Source organism: Macaca nemestrina, chromosome 7, assembly GCF_043159975.1.
Source record: "Macaca nemestrina isolate mMacNem1 chromosome 7, mMacNem.hap1, whole genome shotgun sequence".
NCBI lineage: Eukaryota > Metazoa > Chordata > Mammalia > Primates > Cercopithecidae > Macaca > Macaca nemestrina.
This window is the reverse complement of record NC_092131.1, coordinates 172,695,446-172,709,045: the sequence shown is the minus strand read 5'-3', so window position 1 is coordinate 172,709,045 and position 13,600 is coordinate 172,695,446. Positions and strand designations below refer to the sequence as shown.

Genomic DNA, 13,600 nt, shown 5'->3' with positions numbered 1-13,600 from the left:
TTTTGCCACAATTTAAAATAAGTAATTTTTCTTTTCTTTTTTTTTTTTTTTTTTCAGGTTTGGGCTCAGACTATATTCTAAACAGTCACATGGCAGCTGACTCTTCTCCAGGCCTTGCTGCCGGGTTTTACATGTTTATTGTTTTTGCCTTCTTGTCATGTGCTCGGTAGATGGCAGCTTCCAGGTGCTCCTAAGGGGCCAGAAAAGAGAGTGAGAAGGCACGGAGGCTGCCAGGTCATCCCCCTCAGGGCCTCACCCTCATCAACTCCCTCAACTGGGTCTCCTGCAACTATTGGGGGGCCACCTTGGCCACCGCTTTGCCCTGAGCTTCCTGCTGCTGCAGCTGGGCAGAGCCTCCTTCTCAGAGGCCAGCTGCTGATAGGCGGCCACGTACTGCTGCAGGGGACCCAGGGAATGGTCTCGCTGCTGCTGCAGACTCTGAGCCTCTTGGCTCTTCAGCTCCACCTGCAGGATGGGCGTCAGGGTAGGCAGTGGCTGGCTTCCAGATTCTGGGCCCATAAACAGGGTGGCAAGGGCACAGTGGGGCTCTGTTATCTGCCCAGGCCCCTGGACCCTGGCCCATTCCTCCAGGCCTAAGTGACTGCCTCCCTTGCCTAGAGGCCCATGCCTCCCTCCCCAGCCTCAAATCTCACACCCTTCTTCCCACCATTGAAGCTGTACGCCACAGACTGGTGGAAAAGCAGAGGGAGCCAACCACCATCTGCTAAGTTGTGGTGAGGGCGTTCTGTATGATCTCCAGGGTTTGCACCCACCTCCGCCTGCTCCCCCAGAGCTCTGCCTTCCGCCCCAGCTCCACCAGCCTCTCCTCCAGCTCCTGCAGCCTCACCTCCTGCTTCTGCATCTTCTCCTCCTGCTGCCACAGCCTCGTTTCCTGCTCCCGCATCTTCTCCTCCTGCCTTCGCATCTTCTCCTCCTTCTCCCACATCTTCTCCTCCTGCCTCCGCATCTTCTCCTCCTGCTCACGTATCTTTTGCTCCTTCTCCCATATCATCTCCTCCTGCTCCCACATCTTCTTCTCCTGCTCCCGCATCATCTCCTCCTGCCTCCACATCTTCTCCTCCTGCTCCCCTAGCTTCTTCTCTTGCCTCCACATCTTTTCCTCCTGCTCCCACATCTTCTTCTCCTGCTCCCACAGCTTTTCTTCCTGCTCCCGCAGCATATCCTCCTTCTCCCCCAGAATCTCCTCCTGCTCACACATCTTCTCCTCCTGCTCCCGCAGCATATCCTCCTTCTTCCCCAGAATCTCCTCCTGCTCACACATCTTCTCCTCCTGCTCCCGCATCATCTCATCCTGCTCCCGTATTATCTCCTTCTGCTCCCGTATCTTCTCCTCCTGCCTCCATATCTTCTCCTCCTGCTCCCGTAGCTTCTCCTCCTGCCTCCGCATCTTCTCCTCCTGCTCCTGCCTCTTCTTCTCCTGCTCCCATATATTCTCCTGCTTGTGCATCTTATTCTCCTGCTCCCGTATCTTCTCCTCCTGATTGTGCATATTCTCCTTCTGCTCCTGTATCTTCTTGTCCTGCTCCTGTATCTTCTCCTCCTGCCTCCACATCTGCTCCCGTATCTTCTCCTCCTGCTCCTGTATCTTCTGTTCCTGCTCCTGTATTTTCTCCTCCTGCTCACGCATCTTCTCCTCCTGCCTCCAAATCTTCTCCGCCTGCTCCCACATCTTCTCTTCCTGCTCCCACCTCTTCTCCTCCTTCTCCTGTGTCTTCTCCTCCTGCTCATGCATCTTCTCCCCCTGCCTCCAAATCTTCTCCTCCTGCTCCTGCCTCTTCTTCTCTTGCTCTTGTATCTTCTTCTTCTGCTCCTGTATCTTCTCCTCCTGCTCATGCATCTTCTCCTCCTGCTCCCGTATCTTCTCCTCCTGCCTCCACATCTTCTCTTCCTGCTCCTGCCTCTTCTTCTCCTGCTCCCGTATCTTCTCCTCCTGCTTGTGCATCTTCTCCTCCTGCTCCCTTATCATCTCCTCCTGCTCATGTATCTTCTCCTCCTGCTCATGCATCTTCTCCTCCTGCTCCTGTATCTTCTCCTCCTGATTGTGCATCTTCTCCTTCTGCTCCTGTATCTTCTCCTCCTGCTCATGCATCTTCTCCTCCTGCTCCCGTATTTTCTTCTCCTGCCTCCACATCTTCTCCTCCTGCTCGTGCCTCTTCTTCTTCTGCTCTGGTATCTTCTCCTCCTGCTTGTGCATCTTCTTCTCCTGCTCCCTTATCTTCTCCTCCGGCTCCCGTATCTTCTCCTCTTGCCTCCAAATGTTCTCTTCCTGCTCCTGCCTCCTCTTCTCCTGCTCACGTATCTTCTCCTCCTGCTCATGCATCTTCTCCTCCTGCTCATGCATCTTCTCCTGCCTCCACATCTTCTTCTCCTGCTCCTGCCTCTTCTTCTCCTGCTCCCGTATCTTCTCCTCCTGCTCATGTATCTTCTCCTCCTGCTCCTGTATCTTCTCCTCCTGCCTCCACATCTTCTCCTCCTGCTCCCGCCTCTTCTCTTCCTGCTCCCGTATCTTCTCCTCCTGCTCCTTTATCTTCTCCTCCTGCTTCCACATCTCCTTCTCCTGCTCCTGCCTCTTCTCCTCCTGCTCCCGTATCTTCTCCTCCTGCTCTTGCCTCTTTTCCTCCTGCTCCCGTATCTTCTCTTCCTGCTCCTGTATCTTCTCTTCCTGCCTCCACATCTTCTCTTCCTGTTGCTGGTACAAGCGGTTCCACATCTCGTTCTCTTCCACCTGGGCTTGGAGCTTCGTGGACACACTCTGCAGCTCCTTACCCAGGTGGTCAGCCTCCTCCTGCAGCTGCTGCTGGAACAGTGAAAGTTGGTTTGAACCTCAGAAGGAAACAGACTCATGGGATAGTCATATAAATGTAATCTATCAAACAATGGTTTTCACGCATGATCCTTTAAAATATATATTTTTAAGCCCTAACTCTGAGATTCTGATTCCCCAGGCAGGGCCCCACTTTGTAGATTTTTAGCACACTCTAGAGGATTCTATGGTGGGACCAGAACAAGGGCCCAAATTTTCCAGCTCTTGACTGGAGCCTCCCCATAGCCTGCATGATCCTAGACCATGGTGCCAGCCGGACGGGGATCCCACAAGCCCCGGGGCTGTAGCTGCTTGCCTGTGGCAGCAGGAGCTTGGCTTTCTCCAGCTTGCTTTCTAGCTCCTTTACATTGAGCTGGATCTCAGACTTCTCAGATTCTACAAGTCGAAGTTTTTCTTGTAGTTCGGCATTTTTCTCCTTCAGCTCATCATCGGTTATGCTACAACCAGAGGCAGTAGATAAAGGAATGAACGAAGAACAGAAAGGACTGCTTTGGTGATCAACCCTCTACTTTCACCCCACAACCACAGAACCGTGGCATTGGATGGGACCCCAGGAATTTAAAGTCCCAGGTGGCAGGCCAGAGAGAAGACATGAGTTGCCTGAGGCTACCGCATGAGTCAGTGGCACAGCCGGCACTAGAGCTTCCCTGTGCACCCATGAAAACCTGTATGAGCCTCTCACCATGCTCACCTCTACCCCCCACCTCTCAGCACACCCCGCACGCTAAGAGCCCCAAGACCTCCCATCCCACGATCCCCCATCCTACGTGTTCCTGTACAGTTCCAGACTCAGGGCGTCCCTCTCCTTTGTTAACTCCTCGATGTACTGCAAATAGAGAAAGGTGAAGTCAGGATAGAGCAGGCAGAGGAGCGGCTGGCCGACCAGGAACAACAGCCACCGTGACCACTCCACACACCACTCCCCACTCCCAGTCACACCTGACATGCTCTCAAGGCACTTCCAAGCCCAGGGTATCCTTTGGTTTTCTTTTTTGTTTTGTTTTGTTTCTTTCTTTCTTTCTTTTTCTTTTTCTTCAGGCAGAGTTTGACTCTTGTTGCCCTGACTGGAGTGCAATGGCGCAATCTCAGCTCACCACAACCTCCGCCTCCCGGGTTCAAGCAATTCTCCTGCCTCAGCCTCCCGATTAGCTGGGATTATAGGCATGTGCCACCACACCCGGCTAACTTTGTATTTTTAGTAGAGATGGGGTTTCTCCATGTCCGTCAGTCTAGTCTTGAACTCGCAACCTCAGGTGATCCGCCAGCCTCGGCCTCCCAAAGTGCTGGCATTACAGGCATGAGCCAGAGCACCAGGCCCTCATTTGTTTTTCAGAGAACTCAGTAAAGGTGGAAGGGACAGGGAAAGAGACGGAATTCATAGCTGGCTAGCAAGGGCCCAGAGACATCAGATGGTATTGCTAATGTTCTTACTGTTACTACTACCACTGTTGGAACCTTTACTGACTGCTTCACCAGGCACTGCGCTAACAATGCCATTTCATCCTCACAACCTCCACAGGAGACGGTTACCATTATTACCTCTATCGTATAGATGAAAAACATGGGGTATTAAGGGTTAAGTGCTTGCCTAAGATCACGTAGAGCTGGGATTTCAACACCCAGGTATATCTGATTCTCTAAGCCCATTCTTTCCCTGGGGGTAGGGGCAAAGATAAGGAGGAGGAAATTAATCATTTGTTGACATTTTGAAAGGATGATACGTTCGAATCGTCCAAAACTCAGAAAGTACAGAAGGAAAATATCTCCCCCCAACACTGTTCCTCTCTCCTGAGATGTTTATGATCCTTACAAACATGTTTATTGTATATTCCCATAATACAAACACACACACACACACACACACACACACACAGAGGCTCCCTCTCTCAAAACAAATAATAACATACACAAGCTACTCTTCTGTACCTTTATGGTACCAGTATCCTAACCGCCACTTAGGACTTGGCCAAGGCCACAGTCAAATATGGGCAGGGCGGGCACTTGGCCTGTGAGCTCTATGTCCGGTGCTCACTCCCCACGGCGCCCCTCAACTCACCCACAGCAGCCGACTCAGCCCCTGTCAGCCTCTAACCACCACACACAAAAGCAGCAAGAAATGGCCATGCTGTCTTCTGGGCAGGACACTCCATCCTGCAGAAGGGACTTTTAGGCTCACTCCTCCATCTGTGAAGCCAGGCTCCCAGGGGATGGGGCAGGGGTTTGGACTCACCCTGTCAGCCTTCTTTTTCTGTGTAGCGACAGCAGAGAGATCCCACTCTAAATCTCTTGCAAAATTCCATGAATCATGCAGGCGGCCGACCAGATGCCTGCACTCTCCTGGAATGAGAGACATTCAGATGCGGCCCAAAGGACTCCCCATAAAGGCCTGTCAAAGTGCCAGGTTGAAGGATGATGGGGTACCAGATTCCCACCTTGCAACTGCTGGACAGCACGCTCGCTGTAATAGAGTGCCGTCTGAAGCTCAGTTTTCTCACATGTAAGGATTCGTATGGTATGAACCTGGGCCTTTGGGGAAAAAAAAAGCAAGTGCTGAAAGAGAAGCAAAGAAACCTTCTCCAGAGGACAGGAGGGAACTTCACACCCTCCACTCACCTCTAGCTCCCTCCTTAGGGCATCCTGATGTTGGTGGCTTGCCTTCTTTTCCTATAGAAAGAGGAAGACAGAGCTCTTACTAGGGGGAAGCAGAGATGGCACAGCAAGAGACATGCCCCCAGAACGGCACCACTGCCCCAGGACAGGCCCACCCATGGGACCAGGTTATCAGGGACCCTGTGTGGACGGGGTGGGATCCGGGGGGTGAGCCTTCTTCCCCAGGCTGGGAGTGGGCAAGATGAGACTGGGGCCTCTACTGCTGAGTGCTTCTAAAACCCAGCAGTCATGTCATGATCAAACAAAGAAATCACATCACTTCTTCCAGCTGGGCTCGGTTCTGCTGTTTCTGTGGGGAGAATCAAAGGAAGGTGACTGAGGGTGGCCCCTTCGAGTCTATTCCCCAGGCCAGGAAGCGGTAGGCAGGGGCCAGGGATGGATTTTAAAGGTAAAGTTCTCAGACCCAATGGGAACACGAACTGGTAAACTCTCCTCAACTCCCAAAGAAAAAGGACTTGGGTCTTTGTTGGTTTCTGCCCACAGCCACAGAACTCAAAGTATGAAACTAGATTCTCTCGAAAAGACAGTCACAGAAACCTTCAGAGATGGAGTGTGAGAAAAGCCCACCCTTCTGCCAGCCTGTGATTTAGAAAGGTGCATTCATTCAACAAACATTGACTGAGCACATACGGGCCAGAGACGGTTCTTAACAGCGGGAGAATAGGACGGAAAAGGCAGACAGGAACCCTCGGTCCCGAGGTTTCCATTCTAGTGGGCCTTTAACTCTCGGACTCTCAGAGCTAACAGACATCTCTGATACTCTCTAACTCTACCCCAGGAAACGCAAGCCAAGAAGGAGACTTTACAGTAGGCCGTGGACTAGGGATTAACATAAAAACAACAATGATAAATCTCATTAAAACTTCACCAATGTAGGTAAAACCAAACCACTCCTATTTTACAGATGTGAGAAGAGAGGCCCAAAGAGCTCAAGGAATTTGCCCTCTATCATATCCCCAGCACATGGAGAGGATTCAAACCCAGAATTCTTAAGCAGTGCCTGGGAGTTCTTCCACAATCTTAACAATTACCCTCCACCACCCCTTGGGCCCTCTGTCCCCAGGAGCCTGGCCAGCCAAGACTCACATCCTCAGGTGAGTGGCAACCTCCAGAAGTGGTTGTCTCAGAGTTAGCACCATTATTTATGTTCTTCTTTTTGGTGTCGCTTGCTCATGTACCAACACTAGGGTTGGCCTGGGGATGGTAGTCTCTCAACTGTGGAAAGGAAGAGCAGTGATATTCATGAGAACTACAAGCTCCTATAGTCACATCCTGCTTTACAGTTTCTACAAAATACTCTTATGCACCATCTGATTTAATGCCACCAACAACTGTAGGAAGTGTTGTCACAATCACTTAGTGACTGAGAGGGATTGATACCATGGCTGAACAGAAGGCACTAATGGAACTGAAACTCAGTCTTCTGACTCTGAGCTCTGGGATTTTGCCACAAGTCAGCAGCTGCCAGGGACCAAAACCAGAGGCAAAGGCAGAAAAGCAAATATCAGGTAGGCAGGAACTGTACACCGTGTGGTTTAGAGTCATACACCCTCACACGTCTGTTAGTGTGAAGAAGTGCACCAGTACTTCTCAAAATGTATATTAATGTATCTTCATGGCAGAAGGCAGCCTTTCTGTGAAATCTGGGAATTTAACAGAAAGAGGACAACCCAACCCTCGTTTCAGAGAGAAGTCTTGTATATTCTTATAAATTTATGTGACTGTCACCCCTAAGTACATTAATGTTTTGTCTCTCAGTAGACTCAAAGGAAAGTGATGCTTCAGAAAGATGCCCCATATTTATCCTGTGGCACTCAAAGTACCCCAGGTGGAGATGAGATGAGGAAGATTCAAGCTGTCAAGTTCAGTTTCCCAAGATCTGTTCCACAGAAGATAGGCAGATCTCACTCCAGCAACCACTGACTGAGGGGCACTCTGGTCCCAGAACAATGCAGAATTCAAATCTGAGGTGGAGAACTCAGAAACAATGTTCGAGTCTCTCTGGAGAGTAGAAGCCTGGGAGAAAATCAAACTAAACCCGTTCTCCCGTTGCCACCCAGAACACCGTCAATGTGTTGAGCTCATGGGGGAGGTGTAGGCTTTTCACACTGTCAACGTCTGTGTTAAGGAAGTAAGGCAGCCTGAAACCTCTGTCTCCTAGGTCCCACAGTCCCCAATCCCCTTCCAGCTGGAAACCTGTGCTACAACCAGAGGAACCAGAAATGGGCAAGAACACTTAGGGGACTGGGTCCTAAGACCAAAGACCGGTCTCGTGGCAGTAATGACAGTTCCTAGAGGGACTGCGACATCACTACATTCCACTCCTCAGTGGAGTGGTGGGGGGGACACATGAGTGCAATGACCAAGCTCCCAGAGATTGGGGAGGGGGTCACAGGGTTGGGACCCAGGTCCTTGGAGATGGAAGCCCAAAGAGCCCAGGGAGGTCAGGCTTTGGGTGGCGGGAGGTGAGGCCCGAGTATGGAGCAGGGAGCCCCGGGAGTCACCTGTCCAAAGTGACCATGGGGCAACTGGTGAGGGCAGGTTCTAGGGCACCAAGGTCCTTGGAGACGTGAGCCCAAAGAGCCCAAGGAGGTCGGGTTTGGGGTAGCAGGAGGTAAGGGCAGAGTGTGGCGTGGGATGCCCTGGGAGTCACGAGCTCAAAGTCACCCTGGGGTGGCTGGTGAGGGCAGGGGCAGGACTCACGAGGGGGTTGGGCTGGATCACAAGATTTTGGTGTGGGGAGCCCAGAGGCACTGGGGGGTTCCCAGCCTGGTGTGTCTCAGCAGTGGCAGAGACTCTGGCAGCAGCTTGACTGTCAGAGGGCGCCTGGGGCTGGGTTGGGGTGCCACAACCTGGTGCGTTTTACCTTTTCCTTGGCCTTGGCCAATTTGATCGGTCGGGTTTCTTCGGACATCATGGGATGGGTAGGGCGGTGGGGTTGGGGCCACATCAGCACAATCCAGGCGAGGACAACTATACACCTCCAGTCACCTACCAGGTAGCTGTGTGACTGAGCCAGAGGAGGCGTAACCAGGGCCACACTAGAATGCAGAATAGGGGCGTGGCCTTAATGCTTCAAACCTATTGGTCAATGAGAAAGATGCAAGGGAAAGGAGGCGTGGCCAGACAGCAGCCTGTCATGAAGAACCTGTGATGTCACAAGGAAACCCGCCATGTAACCTCTGTCCCCGCCCACTCCAGGAGAGGGGCGGGGCTGGCTTTCACTTTAAAAACTTTAAAACTGTATTACCTCAATTGAGGTACAAATCCTATTAAAATGGAAATTTTATAGTGTGCTTGATGATTGATAAAGCAGACTAGATTATCCAACATTCCACTAAGATAAATAATCACAATGATTTCTCTTTTTTGGAAAAACTTTCCTTATTCTCCTACATTATTCTTAAGGGTTTTTTGGTTTTCTAAAAATACAAAACAAAAAAACAAAAAAGAAAACAAGAAACATGTCTAATATCTTTAAAAACATACAGCTTGTGAGCCAGGTGTGGTGGCTCACGCCTGTAATCCCAGCACTTTGGGATGCTGGGGTTGGTGGGTCACCTGAGTTCAGGAGTTCAAGACCAGCTTGGCTAACATGATGAAACCCTGTCTCTATTAAAAATACAAAACTAGCTGGGCATGGTGGCAGGTGTCTGTAATCCCAGCTACTTGGGAGGCTGAGGCAGGAGAATCCCTTGAACCTGGGAGGCGGAGGTTGCAGTGAGCCAAAATCATGCAACTACACTTCAGCCTGGGCTACAGAACAAGACTCTGTTTCTAAATACATACACACACACACACACACACACACACACACACACACACACACACAGACACGTGGAAAACTTTCCATTTAATAAGCACTCAAAGTTCTTTACAAGTTTAAAACAAATACAGGACCCTCTAAAGTAAGGCTAAATGTTAAGTGATGCAGGAGAGAAAAAGGACAAAAATAACTCCCAATCTCATGACTTTAATCACTAAATCCTATTTTTCTAGAATCACCTGGCCTCTGTAAGCCCTGAAAATGAAACTGCATTTCTCACTTGATACTTGGCTATGACTTGCAATCATGAAAACCAAGAGTTGTGTTGTCACTGTGTAGTGCTTGCTACCTGGGATCAAGGATTGACTTGTTCATGATTTGCTCCATTATCTGTGTGCTTCTTATCCCAGACCAAAGTAAGCTTTTTTCTAAAGTTCTACAATTTGGAGTTAGTAGATAAGAGTGGTTCTCAAAAATAGAGTCTCTGAACCAGGAGCACCTGGGAATGTCTTATAGATGTAAATTCTCAGGCCCACCCTAGACCTCATGAATCAGAAACTCTGGAGTAGGGACCAGCAATCCAGGCTGCAATAAGCCCTCCAGGTGTTCAGGAACCGCTGGCATACAGCAGGTAGAAAAATGTGTTTCCTTCTGTAGGTCCAAAGCCAGGGATACTATATGTTCTATCTCGATATGAAACAGTGACATGCGATTAAAAGACATAAATCTCCTTCCTACTTCCACCCTCCAGCCAATGTGTTTTATTTTTACGAGTTCAAATAGAAAGTGAATGGCAATCAGAGATTTCGTCTAAAAAGTATGTTTACAAGTATCAGTTCTCATCCAGCCTGATCTCATCCAGTATCATTTATATCCTCTTACATGTAATATTGTAGAAAAGGATCTTCACAATGTAAGACTCGGGCACACTAGAAGTTCTATGATAAAAGACCAACTAGATCTGAATGTCCAGACTTCCTAGAGAAGAAAAGTGGAATCACTTGATCTTCTGTCCTCGTGATCTGCCCGCCTTGGCCTCCCAAAGTGCTGGGATTACAGGCATGAGCCACGGCGCCTGGCCTTATTTTGTTTCGAGGAGTGCCTTTTGGTAAGGGTGCCCAGGAGGAGGATGACTGTGGAGATGGGCAGGTGCCCTCCCTGCTGTGCAACTGGCTGATGTCCTGGCCCGGGGCTCTGCCCAGGACTGCCGTGTGCCCTTTTTGCAGTTCCCTTGGCGGTGGGTGAGCCCAGTTCTCTCCACCAGCTGAGGCCCAGGCTACAGTGGTGCTGGCCAGAGAGAAGGGAGTTAGCGGCCCGGGACCTGCGGCAATCCACAGCAGGAGTCAGAGCCTGACTTTCCCGTCTGGGGAGTGAGACAGTGGATCTCGTGGTGTTCAAGGATTCATCCAGCTCTGTTTTCCTGTGCCAAGGGTTTTTACCAAGACCTGTGGCTGATGCCCTGGGCTCCAGCCTCTCTAACCAAGGGAGCAGGGCCAAGCTGAAGTCGGCCTCCGCATTCCTGGCTTTTCATCCCCATCCTGAGCTGCCTGTCTCTGGCTTCCCCGTCAGTGCTGGTGCCCCTTGAGGAGAAGCCTCCCAGAGGAAGAGTTGGCCAAAAGGGGTGTTTATGTGTGACTTGGAAGGCAGAAGGAAAGAGACAGCAGTTGCTGTCTGGAGGCGGCCGTGGCTGTCCAGCGTCACTGGCCAGGTCGAGGTCCATTCTGCCTGTACACAGCAAATCCATCACTGTGACACGGGTTTTGCAAAAGAAAAAAGATAGATTCACAAGACCGCCAAGTGAGGAGGTGGGAGAACAGCGCTCAAATCCTTATCTCCCTGGAGATAAGGCTGAGGGCTGTTTCTAGGTTAGGGAAGTGTGATGGTCTAAGATGTGGGGGGAGGTGATTGGCAATGGGGAAAAATGAAGTAACAGGTTCATTTTGTGCAAGTGTTATCAGGCAGCTGGCCAAACTTGGTGGCTCATGCCTGTAATCCCAACACTTTGGGAGGCAAAGGCGGGCAGATCACCTGAGGTCAGGAGTGTGAGACCAGCTTGGCCAACATGGTGAAACCCCGTCTCTATTAAAAATACAAAAATTAGGCTGGACACGATGGCTCATGCCTGTAATCCCAGCACTTTGGGAGGCCGAGGCAGGTGGATCACGAGGTTAGGAGATTGAGACCAACCTGGCTAAAACGGCGAAACCCCATCTCTACTAAAAAAAAAAAACAAACAAAAAATTAGCCGGACATGGTGGTGGGCACCTATAGTCCCCGCTTCTCAGGAGGCTGAGGCAGGAGAATGGTGCGAACCCACGAGACGGAGCTTGCAGTGAGCTGAGATCGCACCACTGCATTCCAGCCTGGGTGGCAGAGCGAGACTCTGTCTCAGAAAAAAAAAAAAATACAAAAATTAGCTGGGCATGGTGGTTGCACCTGTAATCCCAGCTACTCGGGAGGCTGAGGTGGGAGAAGTGCTTGAACTCAGGCGGCAAAGGTTGCAGTGAGCTGAGATCACGCCACTGCACTCCAGTCTGGGCCACAGAGCAAGACCTTGTCGCAAAAAAAAAAAAAAAAAAAAAAAAAAGTGTCATCAGGCTTCTTGGCATTTCATAGGACATAAGTACAGAAAATGGTGGCATTAGCATGATCTTAAGGTGGAGTGTTGGGCTCTGAAGGTGGAGTTTTGGACCCTCTGATGTCAAAATGGACCTTTTCTCAGGCACGTGCATGGGTCCAGTTAAAGGGTCAGTGGTCTCAACCGGTTTGAATTGGACAGGAGTTGGCCCAAGGTCCTGAAAGACAATGGAAGCACCATGGCCATGGTGATCTATGAATGTTATCTATAATGTAGCCAGTGAAGGTTGAGTCTCAGCGGTCAGTGTACCGTGGCCTTCGGGTTCATGGAAAAAGGAAAAAACAATAATACGAAGCAAGCGGCCGAAAGCAAGCAGGGCAGGCCGCCCTGCATTGTGACCTGCTGTAGCCCCAAGTCCAGCACCAGTCACTTCATCACAGACCCACAGATGGGGGATCCACAAGGCACAGTGGCCCAGAGACCTCTCCAGGTCTCTTAGGTGGCTGGGCATGTTTCAGCTTCTCAGAGTGACTGATTGGTGACCTGCTCGCTCGCTGATGCTCCAGCTGCCTCCCCACACCTCCAGTTCCCAGCCCCTCCACAATCCTGTAAGGTCTAATTCCACAGCAAATCCCTTAGCCTGTTCTCACATGGTTCTGCTTCTTCCCTCACTGAATCCTGACACTTCCTTCAAGGTGAGCGTAAGCGGCGAGCGCTCTCTGGGCCCTGGGAATGCACCTGAACCAGGATGCCCCTCCCCAGGGGCCTTGCCTTCCTCAGCAGCTCCAGAGGGAGGCTTGCTTCCCTCCGCCCTTAGCAGAATGATTTGTTAAAAGGGTCACATCAGCCCCACACTAGCCCGAAAGGCCTCAGGGACAGGGCAGGGTCTTCAATCCTCATCCCTTAGGGCGGTGAGGAGGAAGCCACAATATACTGGGTACCCGCTTGGTGCTGGATACTTCATCATTTTATCCTCGCAAGAAGCTACCGCCCCAGCTTGCAGTGAAAAGCTGATAGGAGGGAGGTTGCTGGAGCTGGAGTTTGACCCCACACTTGAACCCACGCGTACCAAGTACCAAAGCCCGCAGGTCCCTTGACCTGCCCACCTGCCCACAGCTGCGGCAGCAGGGATTTCTGCCCATGTCTGGCCTCTGCTGGGCCCTGAGGTCCTGGCTCCCGGGCCTTGCTGCTCTCTGCATCCCATGGCTCCCCCTAGGAGGAAGGAAGTCTTGGAAAGGATGCATTCACCTGTCCAGTCTCTATAATAATTATTATTTTATAAATATACATACATATATATTATTGCTATATATATTCTCTGAGCACCATTCTGAATCTTTGTGTTTCACACACATTTTCTCTACCAATACCTTTCACTCCATTTTTCTGCCCAGAAATCCTAAGTGTCCATCAAGTATCAGCTCCAATTGTATCTCTCGATGAAGCCTGTCCTGAGCACTCATAGAGTTCATTCGTCCTTCCAGTGTACTCAAGACTTACCTCTGTAACAAGCGCATTTGGAATACACTGCTTATTGCTTCACCAAGTCTTATTAGGTGCTTCACTGATAGGCAATTAGGTGCGCACCTGTAATCCTAGCTACTCAGGAGGTTGAGGCAGGAGAATCGTTTGAACCTGGGAGGCAGAGGATGCAGTGAACCAAGATCGCGCCACTGCACTCCAGCCGGGGCGACCAAGCCAGACTGTCAAAAACAAAAACAAAAACAAACAAACAAAAAAA

At 50.6% G+C, this 13,600-nt stretch overlaps 2 protein-coding genes across 14 annotated transcripts in view; one reads left to right on the top strand and one right to left on the bottom strand.

The window, feature by feature from the left end:
* Positions 1-13,600, top strand: part of LOC105470213 (E3 ubiquitin-protein ligase HERC2-like) — a 147,341-nt gene that overhangs the window by 68,342 nt on the left and 65,399 nt on the right. The gene's annotated exons all lie outside the window — the stretch shown is intronic.
* LOC139355500 (golgin subfamily A member 6-like protein 22) lies at positions 54-8,452 on the bottom strand. Its single transcript, XM_071067265.1, has 8 exons — positions 8,382-8,452; positions 5,459-5,509; positions 5,278-5,371; positions 5,076-5,182; positions 3,613-3,671; positions 3,141-3,282; positions 848-2,815; positions 54-190 (listed from the first exon to the last, which is right to left on the bottom strand). Exons 1-8 carry the CDS (start codon positions 8,430-8,432, stop codon positions 128-130), a joined length of 2,535 nt encoding a protein of 844 aa, XP_070923366.1. The 5' UTR covers positions 8,433-8,452; the 3' UTR covers positions 54-127.

Coding starts and splice junctions, on each gene's coding strand:
- LOC139355500 (XM_071067265.1), bottom strand. CDS start 8,432: ATGATGTCCGAAGAAACCCGACCGATCAAATTGGCCAAGGCCAAGGAA. Junction 5,510..8,381: donor TGGCCAAGGCCAAGGAAAAG/GTAAAACGCACC, acceptor CTCTTTCTATAG/GAAAAGAAGGCAAGCCACCA. Junction 2,816..3,140: donor CCAAGCTCCTGCTGCCACAG/GCAAGCAGCTAC, acceptor CTGTTCCAGCAG/CAGCTGCAGGAGGAGGCTGA.